Genomic DNA, 17,034 nt, shown 5'->3' on the forward strand with positions numbered 1-17,034 from the left:
ATGGATTGTTTGTTCTGCTATAGCCTAGGTGACTGATTCACAATTTGGTTTTGTCTGATATCAGATATTAAATATAGAAAACCAACTGGCTGATTGATTTGTTTTAATTGAGAGGGAAAAAAAACAGCAAAAGCATTTCACTAGCTGACCAGGAGATGGCGACAGCGTGGCATCTGAAGACCATGGATTGTTTGTTCTGCTATAGCCTAGGTGACTGATTCACAATTTGGTTTTGTCTGATAATAGATATTAAATAAAGAAAACCAACTGGCTAATTGATTTGTTTTAATTGAGAGAAAAAAAAACATCAGCAAAAGCATTTCACTAACTGACCAGGAGATGGCGACAGCGCGGCATCTGAAGACCATGGATCGTTCTGCTATGCCGGTTTAAAAAAAAAAAAAAAAACGTAATTAGCTAGGGGTCAAAGGTCAAAGTTTACGGTTCAAAGTTCACCCAGGGGTCAAAGGTCGGTTCAAAGTTCACGGGGTCATGTGCACATTTTCGATTTTTAACTAGAGTTGAAAGTTCAGGGTTCAAAGGTCACCCAGGGGTCACCACGGGGTCACCACGGGGTCACCGCGGGGTCACCGCGGGTTCAAAGTTCAGGGTTCACTTTTTTTTTTTTTTTTTTTTTTTTTTTTTTTTTTAGGTTAACCTTTATTTAACCCAGTGCTTCTCAATTATTTTCTGTTACGCCCCCCCCAGCAAGAAGAAAACTATTCGCGCCCCCCCTCCCCACCGTGACTATCCTAACTTGTCTTGTAAGTCGTAAAATGTTGCACTGTCGCAAACGTGACAGAAGTAACAATGAGAGCGCCACTGCCCCCTGCTGTAGTAAACGCGCAATTACACTTTATTCTAGTACTGCCAAAAAAAAAGCCTGTTCCCCAGGGTCACACGCGCCCCCCCAGGAATAGCACCGCGCCCCCCAAGGGGGGCGCGCCCCACTATTTGAGAAGCACTGGGCTAATCTTATAACACTAATAGTCGTTTGTAAATAACGTGTATGCATATATACGCCTGAATATTGTTATCCAATATATCGACTGCAATTTCACTTTAGACTGCTGGTTTGAAATTTACTTTTAATATGATGATTCTTTTTTTTTTTTTAAATAAACATTTGTTAAAACTTGTCTGGTGTTTTATTCCTTGTTTTTATATTCGCCAATAAAAACATAAAAATCTGCTCTAGTCCTCGGGGCCGCGTTCCAACATGTTTTCCAAGTGACCCTCGTTAAGCGCACCTGCGTGAAAAGTTTTAGCCACTTTCACGTTCCGCAGGAGCTAAAACTTTTCACGCAGGTGCACTTAACGAGGTAATCACACGGACACTCTATTAGGTACACCGCCATTTTCAAGTGTACCTAAAAAAAAAATTTCTGTACATGTGGTCATTTATTTCTGGACGTAACCATTTGTTATCTTTGTTTATATTTGTTAAAAAAATAAAATAAATAAATTAAGTCATAAATGAGTGTAAATGTAAAATGTAATGATATAATTTCTCATAATATTGTATGTAAATATGTAAATATTTTGAGATGTAACCATAAGTTTGTTGTACATTTGTAATTTAAAAAAATATATACATACATGAAGAAACAACAACATTGTCTTATGTTTATTTGGAAAAGAAGCACAAAAATAATCCAATATTGACCAATATGGCTTTGAAGACAGACATGATATCTCCAAACAGTGAGCATTTCCTTTGGCAGATTTCCAACTCATCCAAAATGTTTGAATTGACAGCATTTGTTACACACCAACTGTTAACTAGAAATTTTTGGAGAGAACTTGAAGGCACTTTTGGACAACAAAATATTACCAGAAAAGCAACTGAAAAATAAAGCCATCAAGTATTTTCCAATAAGCGCTCGGCTATGCTTTCTTTGGCTGACAAGCTGCTCGTTTACAGTACAAATGTTCCATCAATGCAAAAAAAAAAAAAAATAATTTGCAGGAAAAGGCGTTTTAAAAAAGCCAGCAAAAAAAAGGCATCAAATCATATGCCAGAATGATCAATGATTGCGCAACAACTGTAAATGCTCACGTGTGGCACCAGGCCCAAGGACCAAAAGTCATCAAGATTTGGTGAAAATAGTCAGGCTGGGAAATTGGAAAAAGTGACTCTTTGCAAAATAGAAGAAATGATGAAACTGTTCATCCAGGCGCAATTATAAATAAAAAAAATATGAGAAAAATAATTGGTTTGTTTGTAATCATGATTGAGCAGTCAGAAGCTAAAAGGTCAAATGAGCCTCATTGGCTTCACTTTCTTATGAAAGTATATTTATGTCCGCACATGTATCATTGGGCATAGTTGTCACTAGTTCATTGAATAAAACAAAAATGTTTATTCTCCTCTAACAAAGTTATAAACCGTAACGTGGGACAAACGGACGGTTTTAATGGGGTTCACCATCTGTGCGTGTTGACATTTGACAGCATTAAACGTGAACCGAGTGATGCGTGTGTTAGCATTAGCAGAAGCGTGGCACATGCAGGAAGTGGATACATCAGCAAGCAAGCTCCTGTGACCTTCAAGCAACCTTCTAAGCAGCAGAATAGTTGATAGATACAAAAAGAAAAGAACAATTGGATGGTAATGAAGAAGAAAAAAAAATATATATCCCTGCGATGTGATTGCGCAAGTGGAGGCAGTGCCAAGTGTGCTTTCACATGAGCACGCAGTTCTCAGGCTTGACGCGACTCTGGAAGGACAAAGAGCAAACCGTAGTATTACGACAATAATATTTGCACACAAGAAAAAAATAGAGCTAATTAAAATATGAAATGTGGATTTTCAGATGAGTAAAGAAAATTGAAAAATGTCAAGATTTGATTAAATTACCCTTTTAAAAAAATTGTTTTTAAAAAAAATTCTGTCATCACGAGAAAAATAAAGCATTAAAATACTGAAATGGCAATAAAATGCCAGAGAATACATTTTGTGAAAAAAATAAAATAAAAAAAATCTGGATTGCATGAGAATAATCATCTTACAAAACTCTGGATTTCATAATAAGCGAGCGTTACCTGTCTGGGCAGGCTGTTGGCCACAAAAAAGGAATGTCCCACGAGGCCTTCGGGCCCGCCACCACCGTGGCTTCCGTGTCCGCGGTCCGACGTCTGGCCACACGAGTCGCAGATGACCGTGCGGCTGCGGAGGTTGTACTCGTTCTCGCCGCTAGTGCTGTGTGCTCCCTGCGGGGGGCAGCAGAGTTCGCTCACAGTTGCACATCCAACTTCACCGTGTTGAAGAAGCGGAGGAGGAAGATGTTACCATGTCGTCTTCATCCTCCTGGAAGAGGGTGCGGGTCACTTTTCTGCTGGCCATTTCCTGGTGGTGAAGAGGACAAAAGTCTTTATAGCCTTAAAAGCCTAACCCCTAGTTTGAACCCCTAACGACTAACCTCTCCAGCGGCACTGATGAGAATGGTCTGCAGGATGTCGCCGGTGCCCCAGGAGTCCTGACTCTTCCACACCAGATCTGACGGGGGGGCGTGGGTTCCACCGCCCGACGCGGCCCAAATCTATGCAAAAAAAAAAGTTAGCGCTCACACTTGGAAACAACAATCGTCCTCTTTTGTTGTTTCAGCCATTAAACTTACGGTGAGCGTGGCTCCAGCTTTCAAGGTGTACTTGTGAGGGAACTTGTAGACAATGGCGTCGCCGTCGCCAACTTGTCTCTTCAACTGCCAGCCGGCCAGTGATTGGTCCTGTCGGGGAGGTGCTAGTTAGCATAGCGTTCTCCCGAAATCTTCGAGAACTTGGGCCGCTCACCTCGTCGCTTTTGTTGCTAAGCCTCACAAACTTCCCTTCCTGGTCCACCTCGTTGACGGTGACGCGGCCGCTGGCTGCGGCGTGCTGGACGACGCGCGTCTTGGTGACGGTGCCGCCAGCCGCCGCCACGCTGGACGTGTCGCTGTCGTTGTCGTTGAGACGCCGCTTCTTGGAGACGCCGGAGGAGTTGCGGCTGCTGGAGGCGACGCCGGGCGTGGCGTGAAGCAGGCGGCTGTGGCTGTGGGACGAGCCCGAGGTACGCGTCACCGACACTCGGGCCGTCTGAGGGCTGGGCGACAGCTGCAACCTGAAGGAGGGGGCGGAGTCACTTAATTTGTTTTGAGAGCAAGTTGGTGTGTTTGCAATCACCTCTCCTCCTCGCCTTCCAACAGTTTCCTGTAGGCGTAGATCTCCATGTCCAGGGTGAGTTTGATGTCGAGGAGCTCCTGGTACTCGTCCAGTTGCTGCTGCAGGCGCGCTTGCATGCTGGCCATCTCGCGATCCTTGTCTTCCATTCTGCGCCGCATCATGTCACGCTCCCGGCTCAGCATCTCCTCCAGCTCGCGCACCTTCGACTCGCTCTGGGACAGCTAGCCAGGGAAAGTTTTGATCCAAATGATCAAAAGAGGTAACTTAACCTTTTTTTTTTCTTCTTCATGCAAACCTGTTTCTGCAGCTGGCTGAGCTGAGCTGACAAACCCTCCACACGAATGCGCGTCTGCTGGAGCTCTTCGTGCGCGGCGCCAACCATGTGGCTGTTTCGGTCGGCCGACTGCCGGGCATTCTCCAACTGACCGAAAAACGGACCGCTTAGGTTAGCGACTGTCATCGAGTGAGATCATATTGAAACTATTGCCTAAAAGGCCTCGAGCTTGGACAGTAGGTGGCGCCGTGGTGCAGTTTACCTTGGAGTTATAAGTCTTCTCCAGCTCAGCTTTGTACAGTGCCACCTGCTCCTCATGTTGAGCCCTCAGGTCAGACAAAGCCTCCGCCAGTTTACTCTCAAACTCCATCTGCCGCCCGCTGTCGATCTCCACCATGCGAGACTCCTGACGACGCTTGGACTCACGGATTTCCTGCGACACAAAATGTGTATTGGTCACACGTTACGCAAACAGCAAGCTGGCGGACGATTGTCCAGAAGCTGGCACCTCATTGTAGAGGTTCTTCTGGAACTCCAGCTCTTCTTTCACTGTCTGCAAGCGGTTCTCAGCATCCACGCGACGAAGCATCTCGTCTTGAAGCTGACGACGGGCGTCTGCCAGGGCACCGTCCAACTGAGAGGGAACCACAAGACTTCAATAGATGTCTTCAAAACAGGAGTCATTCGTCAAACAAGCCACTAGGTGGAGCAATCGAGCCACTTTATCTTCAGTCAGCATCCACCACCGCTCAGAGCATAAAATGTTGTTTTTTGTTTTTACCTTGGCAATCTGAGCTTTGAGCTCCTTGAGCTCGAGCTCCAAGGTGCGCTTCTCCCCCAGGGACGTATTGAGGGCGGCATCTTTGGAGTTAAGCAGAGCCTCCAGGTCCCGGAGGCGGATCAGAGCCGCGTCCAGGTCAGACTCCTTCTTGGTGTTCCTGGACAAAACATCAATAGCGACAAGATGTCACACGTGGATGTTATGGTTGCTGCTTATAATCCTTTTACAATTTTTGGTAACTATTTTCACAAAATGCACGGGGTTGCTACTGTAACTAATGTCTTTTTTTTCCGTCTCCAAATCATGCGCTTGCTTTTAAACCGCATGACCTAAATCACTGAGCACATTTTTTTTAACACATCGCCATCAACACGCTGCAATTAGCCTGAAATTAGACAGTGAGTGCCCATAAAAGTCCAAAGAATTCATGTTTCCAGCATGCGTGCACACTGACAGCAGGAAAGAACACGGAAACAAGCTCTCTGTAATTCCATTTGCTCCGAGGGGAAATTGTTCATTGTATCTTATTACCGTGACTTAGTGTGGCTTTAATAAACAGTGCCGACGTGGCTCGGAGCGAATGACGCTAAGCTTTTAAATATGCTAAAGGCTACCACAGCTTGATCGTGTTTGCTGATGTGCGCTACTTCTGACAAAATGGATGCAAATGGCGACAAGCTACTCGCTGAATTTAGCATTTTTCGAAACCCTTAAGGAAGTCGTTTGCCATATGGACAAGCCAAGCTCATTTTTGGAGGTGGCTGAAGAGTTTAGCCCGAGTGACACCGTTTGGAGGGTAGAACACAAAGTGGGGAAAGAATAAAAGATGAGAAATGTGAGGAGGAGGAATGTGTTGGCTCTTTTCCCGGTCTCAGCGATGACTCAGAGGCAGCCTTGCTATCTTTGTCCACCGCGCCAGCCACAAATGACGCTTGCCACCAATCAAAAAAAAAAGAAAAAAAAAAAGAACTTCCTGCTTTCCCCTCTGCCCGCCCGCTTCGACCAAGTTTGCTTTGGTGTTGCCAGGGCAACCCTGACCTGAGCAGGATGCAACCTGAAAATGGTCATTTCTACACCACAATATAAAAAGGGAAGAAAATCTCTTGAAATCTTTCTTTAAAAGAAAAAAAAACTTTTTTTTTTTTTCTTTTAAAGCTGAATGCTGAGCTATGTAAAATTCATGACAATTACGGAACAATTTGAAGAACTATAAATCTCCAGAACCTGCTCGTCTTGCCTCACGCCAGCTAACTTGAACAAATCATGATGATGGTTTTATTTTGATGGAAGAGACCATTTGCAACAAGATGGTCAACCAGCCGCCACCTCATGCTTGGACAGCTGGACCACAGAGCCGTCTTGTTGGCGCCGTTTTGCTTGTGAGCAGCTGCCCACCAGGGCCAAGCTGCAATTGGATGGAAGCATCACAAGCTATTCATCTCACTCAAATTCACATCTGGTCAACATGTGCGCATGGGATTTTCCAATGGGGTTACCATCTAAACATAGAACCCGAAAAAAAAAAAAGTTTTTTTTTTTCCACATTTCTATCGACTCTTTGGAAACAATAACAGCTCATGTCTACTTAGGCCTCTGACGGGGAAGGCGGTCACATGACCACGGCTTGTGTGTGGAGGACAATGAGCTGCATTGTGCGTGGATGCAAAATGTGCTCATGATGAGCGTTTCCAGTTTCAAACAACCACCGCACGTCATATGCTTCACAAGCTGCGATGGACTTGCTGGAGGGGGAATCCGAGTGGGTAGAGGGTGAGCTACCGAGGGGATAGCGGCTAGAGGGTGTGGCAAAGAGTGTGTTGAAAAAGAAAAGAGAAAGGAGGAACGCTGGAGGAGAAAAGAGGCGCTGCGACGCCTTTTGTTTGGTCCGTCGCCACGACAAACTCAACTTCAGCATTTGTATGCAAACACTAGAACTTGGCAAACACTGTCGCTCAGTGTGTGTGCGCGTGCGCGTGTGCGTGTGTGTAATACGAGGCGCCATTGTGCCAGTCCCGTGTCGTTTTGCAACGACTCGGTGGAGAATGAGTCACGAGTTCTGACTAGTTTTTCACATTCATTATCACCACCATCTCTTTTTAGTATTCATAGACTAAGATGTTAATTAAAATGAACTGAATTCAACACACAGGAGCCGCACCAACACGGGAATTTTTTTTTTTTTTTTTTTACGAGGCTTTCCTGCCATTGTCCGACTAAAGTGGAATTAGATTATCTTTATTAGTTTACACTTCCTCATGCAGGTTAGTAAAAATAAAAAATAAATCCATTTACAACATTCGGAGAAGCTACCAGAGGTCCAAGCATTCAAAAGTACATTTGGTTCAAATTAAAATGCTATTCCATGTTACATAAGAAGCCACACTGCGTGGAAACGCACCAGCTTATGACCCACGGTCCACTGGGAACATTTATCCGCCATCTTACAATAATTTACGGTGACTCACAAAGAGGGCTGAGATGACTCCGAACTTCCATGGAAACTTCTATAAACTCTTTCAAGCACATACAGCCACAATATAAACTATCCTGCCAAGAACTTCACTCATCACCAAGTTGTGGTGTCGAATCTCCTCATTTATCCTAGGTCTAGAAAAAAAAAAAAAAAAGTCTATAGGCAACATCTGCCATACATTTCCACAGTAGACAATACCTTACTGTTCGCTTTAATAGGAACAAGAAGACAACGCAGGTCTCACGCTCACTGAGAAATGATTAAACACGTTAAATGGGTTCAAGAATTTTTTTTTTCCAATTGACGGTATGTTCACAAGAGCTACGAAATAAACGTGCACCACCATCACTTAGTGAACTTTGTTTTTACATTCTTCCCATTGAAGCTTGTCTAGCCATGACATGTTCACAAATCGTGTTCACACCCTAAAGCCGCGCCCTAAAACCTCCGCCCTACCAACAATCAGTTAACAGAGCAGGTAAATCCCTCTTGGTAAATGTCGTTTGATAAGATGAGATGTTTACTTGGACTCTTATTTAGAAGCGGGGCGGAGGCCAATCAATGTTATAGTCCACAATTATGACAGGACCTTTCAAAACCGTAAACAAAAAGTATTCTTAGTGAATATAAAGCATAATAAACCAATGTTGCTCAAATAAGTCATGGGTAAAACAATGTAATATTACATACTTTTAATTTAAAAAATTAATATAAAAAAATTAATTATTGAAATATTTAAAAATACTTAAAAAAATTATTTAGAAATTTAAAAAGTAAATATAGTGTGCAAAAAAAACCTAAAAAATCATGAATACTTAAATTGTTGATGAAATCAAAAGGCAATCAACGGCAGAAAAAGCCGAGAATTATTTATATATATTGAGCCTCATCAGCACTCCTCTCCTTCCTTATTTCCATATGCTACAACTTTCCATGAGGAACCGTTGGCACCAGTAACGTAAGCTTCTGTCTGAGGGGGGGGGGGGCGCGTGCTGTATGTGTTCTCTTCAGTAGTACTCCATTGACTCCTTCTTTTCAAAGGAACACACCCTTTCCAATTCATCCACAAAGTTACTCATTCCAAACGTAAAGCAATCAGAGTGTGAGTCACTGCTCAATCACTAGGGAAGTCCAAGGTTTCCCGGTCGCCATGACAACCCAACACAAAGCAGCCCAAGGCCTTGTGGGCTGACACAAGAGGGGGATTCCGGGTCACAAGACTGACTGATCATTTTGCCGTGACAGCGACCACCCACTAGAAATACAAAGCTGCCTAAAAACAAACGCAAAAACGCTTGACTGTACTATATTTAGCAGCAGTTTCCCTTTTGGACCTCCACCCTCCTTTCACTACTCAAAGACATTCCTGAGATGCCAGCACTACCTGGGGCATCCTGCACAACAAAGTCACCCGCAGGAGACATTCATTTGACGACATCCTGCACGATCCTGACAGCTCTCCAGATCTCCATCAGCCTAATGATTATCCCATAGTTGGGGTAAAATACTTTTTGCGTCTGTTTTGGCTTTGCGGTGTGATTTGGAGACCTCCCACAAAACGTTCAAGAACAAGTCCAAGGTTTCTTACCTGGCTTTGAGCTCCTTGTAATCTTCCTTGACCTTGCCCAGCTCCAGCTGCAGACGAGCCCGTTCCTTGGCCACCTGGTCCAGAGTCTTGCGGGCGTCGGCCAACTCTGCCTCATAGGCCGCCTTGATGCCGCTGAGGTCTCGGCTGACGATCGACTCGGATTCGGTGATTCGCAGACGCAGTCCCGCGTTCTCGTTCTCCAACGAGCGCACCTTGTCGATGTAGACGGCCAGACGGTCGTTGAGGTTGCACAGGTCTTCTTTCTCCTGCAGGCGAGTGATTCGTGTCGGCGAGCTGGCGCCGCCGCGCGTGCTGCGTCTCTGGCTTGATGTTTCCATGGCGATGGCGGCGAGGGATTCGGATCAGGAAGGTCACTGCGGGACGACAAGGAGTATAAGTCGCACCAGCCATAAAATGCCCAAAAAAGTGAAAAAAAAAACATATATATGTATATAAGTCGCTCCTGAGTATAAGTTGCCCCCCCACCCAAACTATGAAAAAAAAACGCGACTTATAGTCCGAAAATTACGGTAAACGCACGCACAGTATGAACCATTGTTACATTGGCATTGTTTTTTTTCTTTTTTTAGTAGTAGTAAAAACTTTCCACCAGCCTCCCGATCCAATTCAATTATACGCCAGTGCCTCTATAATTTTAGTGAGGAAAGTTGGACGCATTTCCTGGCTCATTCCCACCAGAACAAGCATCCATCTCCATGAGACTTTCTGTTCAACCAGGCCTGGTCAAACTTTTGACAGATTTCAGATTTTTATTTTTTAAAACAGAGAGTTGGGCCAGGTAATTGAGTTGCCATAAGTGTTGACTTTGTAAATAACCACCTAGCACGGCATACATATTTGGACTCTCCTCGGAGCAATGCGAAATATTTAGTGAAAAGAAAATGATGCCAAGTGGTGCAGGTTGTATATGAAAACCAGTAGGACAGCCATTCAAGTGACAACAAGGTAGGAAATGGCAGCTGCTAATCAAAACAGCAGCAAAAGTCACAGATACTACAGTAGAACGTGAAGATGGCAACCCTGAGAGAACAAAAAAAAAATACCTGCACCTCACATGTTTAAAAATGTTAAATCAATTCTAAACCCATTACTTGAAATTTTACAGTCAGAATTTTATATGCTTTTTTTTTTAAATATTTCTTTTTACCAATATTTCAAATAAATATGATCATACTCTTGACCCTGCAGTGCAACCACGGCAAAAGACCACATTTTGGCACACTCACATCAGAGCTATTACCATTTCGCACCAGGACACCCACTGCCGGGAAAAGTCCATTCGGAGGGGCTCCAATGTGGGCTGCCAAACTTTTGCCACCCACGCAGCCCCACTGACATGTGCACGCACACGCCCACATGAGCAGCAAAGTCAGGCGCTCTCTCCATACTCTCTCAAAGTATAAAAGTGCTCATTAATACATCAAATAATATCAAAGTGCTCATTTACACTCTTCACACATGTGGGGAGCTTTTAACCGGCGCCTACTTCACCAATGATCCTGTCTTTTTTTTCTCTCCACCCGCCTAAAAGTTGTTCCTGACCTCTCCCGCGCCACATGAACCCTCCAAACTAAAAAGGAAGGAAAAGACAGAGAATTTGAGACCTTACCTCTTCAGAGCTGCAAATGTGGGCAGAAGATTGCTCGACGTGTGTGTGTCGAGGAGGAGGAGGAGAAAAAGAAGAAGAAGAGTGCTCGCTTACTGGTTATGCGAGTGTGTGTGTGTGCATACTTCTGTGTGTGTGTGTGTGTGAGTCCACGCCTGGAAAACTAGACTGCTTTCCGGCTTGTAGGAAAGCAGGGTGGGACAGAGGGAGGCAACAAGGAGGAGTCAGACAAGACTGTGTGTGTGCGTGTGTGTATAGTTGTGCAGCTGTTGAGCTTTATCTGCGCTCACCCAGATAGCGCACTACACGCAGACGTCGTGACACTTAGCCGCCCCCTGCTGAAAGTCTGCAAATGACCCACTTTACCGTGGGGGGGATACATCCCAGACCCACCTGTGACAGGTGGGAAAATGTGTGATACACAGAGCAACCAAACACACCAAAATATCCAAACGGCCTAATAAACATCTGCTAGCTTAATGCTAAACGTACGATGCAAAAAGCTTTGGATGATGGTACAGTATATTTAGTCACGGTGTCCCACAGGGATCTTTATTAGGGCCCCTTTTGTGTTTTATATCACAAAATAGTTGCTCGAAAAAGAAATCTGCCTATGTAACAAATACAGAACAAATATTTGTGTGACATGCAGTACATTATACAGTATCTTAATGTATTCAATTAAATGTACATATAAAAACTGGCCACAACATTAGGTATGCTTCTGTTGTTATCGATCTAAAAAAATGTTTAAAAAAATCCTCACTTCTTTAAGGACATCCTCTTTACAGAATTGTTGAGAATGATGTTTTGGTGATCCACTGAATCCGGAAACAAAGGGTGAAGAAAAAAATAAATCCGGTCATCTGTGATATTCCAATGATAGATCCAGTCATTCACAGGTGAACTCTTCAAATGTCTCAATGAAGAGATTTGGCTTTTACTTTTATATGCGTGCTCTCTGGGTGGAGTTAATGGAACCATGGAGATGGAGAGGATACAAGAACTTGCATACAGGTCTGCGCGTGTGCTTAAATATGGACTAAGACGGTGCATCCTGGTTTGGTCTGGTGGAGGTGGCAGGCCTAGCGGAAAGCAGCAGTCACAATTTTGAACAACCTCCTCCTTCTTCACCTCCTTTTTTCCCCCCTTAGGCTTTCCATGGAAGTTCTACTGAATTACACGACAACAGTCTGGATTCTTAGATGATCATCAAACAGCCGGAATGTTGCTTCAAAGCAAAATGATCGACGTCCTGTTTAATTTCGGGCTTTTTTCCCCCCCCCCCCATGCATTTTTTTTTTTTTAGGTCCACTTGCCAAATGGACATTTCGCAAGTGCTCCGTTCCTAAAGTAAACTGTTAGAGAGTGCAGCTCTTTGAGTTGAAAGCTCTAATAAGAGCATGGATGTGTCAAGCGACTGTGATGTGACCCATCAGACGAGGCGAGATGCAAACGCGGGTCGGGCCTGCAACATTCCAAGCAGGCACACGCACAACACCAAAGGTGTGTCTGTCGACTTTGACTCACAACTCGCTCACACACACACACTCAGAGGAATGTCAGCCTAAAATGTAAATGTGTGCTTGTAGAAGAAATGAGCCAGCGCCTCCCGCTCCAGTTTAGAAACCTGACTTCCCACTTTTTTTTTTTTTTTTTAAAACAAAGGCGCTGGGAACAAAACTACAACAATGAACATTCTTGGCGGGAGCTAACAAAGTACAAATATTTTATTGTACTAATAATGGCTATGCTATATGTTTGCATATGTATTATTGTAATGCATTTAACTCCCTGCATTTGAAAATTTGTATTTTTTTTTCATCAAAATACGCTTATTCCATTCTCAACCGTGAGAGATTGTAGTATTTTTGACACCTCTGACATTCTCATCTGAGTAACATGTGAATGAGTCAAACCAAACGTATGTCTTTCAAGCAAAGTCTTGTTATGATAGCAATGCAACACGCACATACAATAGTCAACACGCAAGCAGAGTGACATGTGCACGTTATCATTGCAATGTCATTTTTCCTTCCTGGGTGGGGCTGCTAAAATCAAGGGAAGCGCCCAAATCCATCGTCTCTAATATTGGTTTAAATGCTTTATGGGGGTTTACAATCACGTTCTGGTATTAATAGGCGGAAATATGAATCAAAAGGAACTTTTGGAGCGCGCATATAATAGTTGTTGCACCTGAGGGAGGAAGGCGAGACAGTGTAAACAGTCAATGTGTACATTGGGTTTGATGGGCGACGTCTCAATGAAAATGATGATTGACATCACGACCTGCACAAAAAGAAAACGACCTTTCACATGGATCCAGTTTTGACATAAATTAATGGGATCAAATACAATTTTAATTGTTAAAGCATAGCTCACATACAAAAATGTAATAGCTTCAATTTCAAGTAAATGTTATTTTATATTTGTTTTAGTTTTGATACAAGTTATTTTTGTGAATGTTTTATTTCTAATATAAAACATTTACTAGTTAATTTAGATAATGTTTTCACTTTATTTATCTTGTTTTTATTTTCTACATTTCATGAAATTATTTTAGTTTACTTTGGTGACCTTTAGATTTTTTCTTTGCATTTAATTTTTATTTATGTCTTTTTGACATTACAGTATTTTTATCGCACTACATTCAGTCAAATCATTTGACGCCCTTTTTCATATTATTGATGTGAATTGCAGGTGCCTCTGTAGCGCCCTCTGCCGATGTTAAAACAACTCACAGTTCTGTTAAAAAGTCACATAGCGCTCTCTAGCGGCGGATGAGGAGTCCAACGACAGTATGTGCTTTCTCATGGAAGGGTCGCAGAGTTCATGACGTCACCAAACATAACAACGTCGTAATTTATAGCAAAAGCAAACACCGAATAGAACCCCCACCCCCGGTTCCAAACCGGAAATCTTACCTGACTTTTCTCGAATCTTCCTCAGGGTCGTTTTGCAATCTGGCTTTCTTTCCACGCGTGTTTTACGTCCACGCGTCCAACGCCACAATGGGCACAACACTGTCACGTAACAGGAATTAGCAGACACGCCTGAGAGATAAAAAAAAAAAAAATCCACGTGTTAAATCCAGGCAAAAAAAAAGAAGCCGCGTTGGTGCACACTGGCTGCAAATCTGAAAACACACACGCAAAGAGTTTGTGTGTGTGTGAGTGAGTGTGTGTCGGGGGAGTGGGCCTGCTCGCTTGCTTTGCTTAATTGCACAGTGCCACCTGGCGGACGTAATTTGGGGGCGGGGAACAGGTGCAGTATTTATGCAAGGACGTTTCCGCGTTTTTTTCTTTTTTCATATTCTGGATGAGGAATAAATGCACAAATTATTCCGCATCAAGAATATCCAATTGGAATTTAAGTAGCAAGTGCATTCACTAATCCTCATCAACACAACAACTTTAAACATTATATTTTGCCATATCGATTTTTATTATTTTATATACGTGTATTTCTTATATTTTAGACTTGTGTTTTCTTATCATTATATTGAATAATGTAGTAGTAAATGTAGGGAGTAAAATTATTCAGATAAACAGTCTACATACCTGAGAAATCCATATAGAAAAATAATTTTTTTACTTATTTACTTCCACCTATGTAACGTTATTTTAAATTGTTACATTACGTCCAAATATATTACAGTGTGTGTGTGTGGGCGCATGTGTTTGTTGTCAGTGATGTCACCCGGATGATGTCATCAACATCCTGGAAGCAAGCATTGAGGTGAGGAGCCTTCATCATCTTCACTTTGATTGGGGGCAATGGAGGGAGAGAAGAGGATTGGATGAGGGGAGTGGTGAGTGTGTGTGTGTGTGTGTGTGGGGGGGGGGGTCTCGAGGTGGCAGTGACCTAATAGCCGCAAAAAGCAATGAAGTCATCCAGCCTGACTCATATTCCCACATGACAGCAACATCAGCTCCAGCCAGTGTGGGCAAACAAAGGATGTTTTTCTACAAGTGTCATTATTATTTTTCTTATTTATTGAGTTTTTAGAATAATTGTGATTTTTTTCGTCAAATTTAATGATTGATTTTTTTTCAGATTCCATCAATTGAAGCATTTATTTATTTGCATTAAATGCCGAGTGTCATCAAGATCCGTCCGCTTGATGCTATTGCACGTTTGTGTGTGGAACAAAACATTGCAGCCAGATTCAATGGAACAATGCCAAAAAGTGCTGACTGAGCGAAAATAAACATCTCGCCGTTAAACTGCAAATGTAATCAGTGGTTACAAAAATAGTAAATGTAATATTTAATATATTTATAAATGTATTTACTAATGCTAAAATCCAAATATGTTTGTTTTTCATTTTTTTGTTTGTTTTTATTTACTTGAAATGGGTCAATGTAGCAGGCCACATCATTGTGGGGTTTAACGGCCTCTATGGGGCTCTTCAAATGGATCTAAAGCAATAAAAAATGACATCGAAAGTCTTTTTATAGCACCATGATTCTCACTGTTTAAAGTGTTACTGTTGCACACAATCAAATAAGAAAAATGATTCAGATTGCACCTTTATTTAAAAAAATTATTAGATCATTATTATTATTATGGATTTTTTTTTTTCAATTTGCACTCAACCACAAAAATCTGAAATAGAAGCTTGCCGAATCCCGAGCTGAGTTCTTTGTTGCAGGCAGCCTGACATCATCGGCCTGTTGAGCACGTGCTGCTCGGTGAGTCTCTTTGTGTAGCACGCGTCTTTTTACAAGCAAAGAAAAAAAAGAAAAAGAAAGAAAAATGACATGTGCTGGTGGACATTCAAAAGACACACTTTGCTGCACATCTTAACTCGCATCTGTCTTTCCGCGTGGATCATCACGATCGTCTATGATAGCGGACAAAGAAAGGGCCTCCTGTGTGTGTGTGTGCGTGTGTGCGCAAATGTGGGGAGGCACAGTAACCCAAAGATGCCTTTCATCATCAGAGACGGGGGGGGGGAGGAAAGGACAGTGGGGACCACTCTGACGGCCAGATGGTCCCAATCAGTAACATGACCTCACTTGTACTTTCACAAGTATCCTGTAACTCACGCACGCACACACATAAAACCCTTTGAGCAGTTATTCCATATCCTTGATAAAGATAGATCGACTCAAGTAAAACAACATCTTCCAAAAAACCAACATCACTCTTGGCCTAACAGTAAACAAAACTTACTAGCAAACGCACTAGTTCCATTTCTGAAGTCGGTTGTAACCACTCCCACAGCGGCGCAGCCCTCCCTTTCATTTGTCTGAGATATGCCCACATGCTGAGGAGGATTTACACCGGTCATGAAAGTAAGGCCTGTAAAGTTTTTCCGGTGGTGGAAAAAAATTCTAGTCCTTCCTATTTGTGCTACTAGTGGGTTGGATTGTTTTACTGGTAAGGACAAAGGGTACTAGTATGTGGACCACAAGATAGATATTGGGAGGGGGGTCGAATGGCTTTGTAGTTCTACTAGTAGGCCAAAAATTGCACTAGTAGTGGGAAATGTGTTACTAGTAAGACACCCTTGTAGTCAAGGCAGAAACCTGATCATGGATCTCCGTATTGATCGGGTCTCTCCTGTCCCGGCGGACCCTCCTTTTCCTCCTAATGGAGTCACGCGACCTCTCGGACAAACGACACTACGCTCATGCAGCGTCCATTCCCGGAGTTTAAGGATTGGGGGCAGAATGGGTGGGATCACCCCCCCTTCCCCCTTCACCCACACGCGCTGCGACTCCATGCATCACGCCATTGCGCTCTCCTCCTTCTAGAAGAACGGGTCATGGGGGTTGCTTTAATCCCAGCCTGACACCAGCACACGCACACAGGCCTTTCCCTGATTGGCTCCGCCCTGCCCCCCCCCCCCCCCTTGAGACACCTGCTCTATATTGCTACGTTTTATTTACCCAGAATATTGACACAAAATGAGTTTGCATGTAAACAAACAAAGGGCGTTTTTCTAACTGACAAGTTTGTCTCTCTCAAGTGTGAATTGTTTTCATAATACGGTGATGCAAATTTATATATTTTTGCCTTTCTGGAACCTAATTGTGTGTTTCAGCTGGAAAACTTTGTAAAGCAAACACTGTGTGGCAAAACACCTTGAATGCCACAAGAGAATTGTCAAGTGAAATTTAAT

The 17,034-nt window shown here is 43.1% G+C and overlaps 1 protein-coding gene across 2 annotated transcripts; it reads right to left on the bottom strand.

The window, feature by feature from the left end:
* Positions 1-1,600: 1,600 nt before the first annotated feature.
* lmna (lamin A) lies at positions 1,601-13,957 on the bottom strand. 2 transcript variants are annotated; one of them, XM_061288750.1, is made up of 13 exons: positions 13,829-13,957; positions 9,278-9,651; positions 5,217-5,373; positions 4,944-5,069; positions 4,698-4,868; positions 4,457-4,582; positions 4,162-4,382; positions 3,793-4,099; positions 3,621-3,728; positions 3,423-3,542; positions 3,293-3,349; positions 3,046-3,213; positions 1,601-2,720 (listed from the first exon to the last, which is right to left on the bottom strand). In XM_061288750.1, exons 2-13 carry the CDS (start codon positions 9,613-9,615, stop codon positions 2,685-2,687), a joined length of 1,935 nt encoding a protein of 644 aa, XP_061144734.1. In that variant the 5' UTR covers positions 9,616-9,651; positions 13,829-13,957; the 3' UTR covers positions 1,601-2,684. The 2 variants fall into 2 exon arrangements, with proteins under 2 accessions (XP_061144734.1, XP_061144733.1); XM_061288749.1 differs by lacking the exon at positions 13,829-13,957 and adding an exon at positions 10,908-11,068.
* Positions 13,958-17,034: the final 3,077 nt, after the last annotated feature.

The sequence above is a fragment of the Syngnathus typhle genome, linkage group LG10 (genome assembly GCF_033458585.1).
Source record: "Syngnathus typhle isolate RoL2023-S1 ecotype Sweden linkage group LG10, RoL_Styp_1.0, whole genome shotgun sequence".
NCBI lineage: Eukaryota > Metazoa > Chordata > Actinopteri > Syngnathiformes > Syngnathidae > Syngnathus > Syngnathus typhle.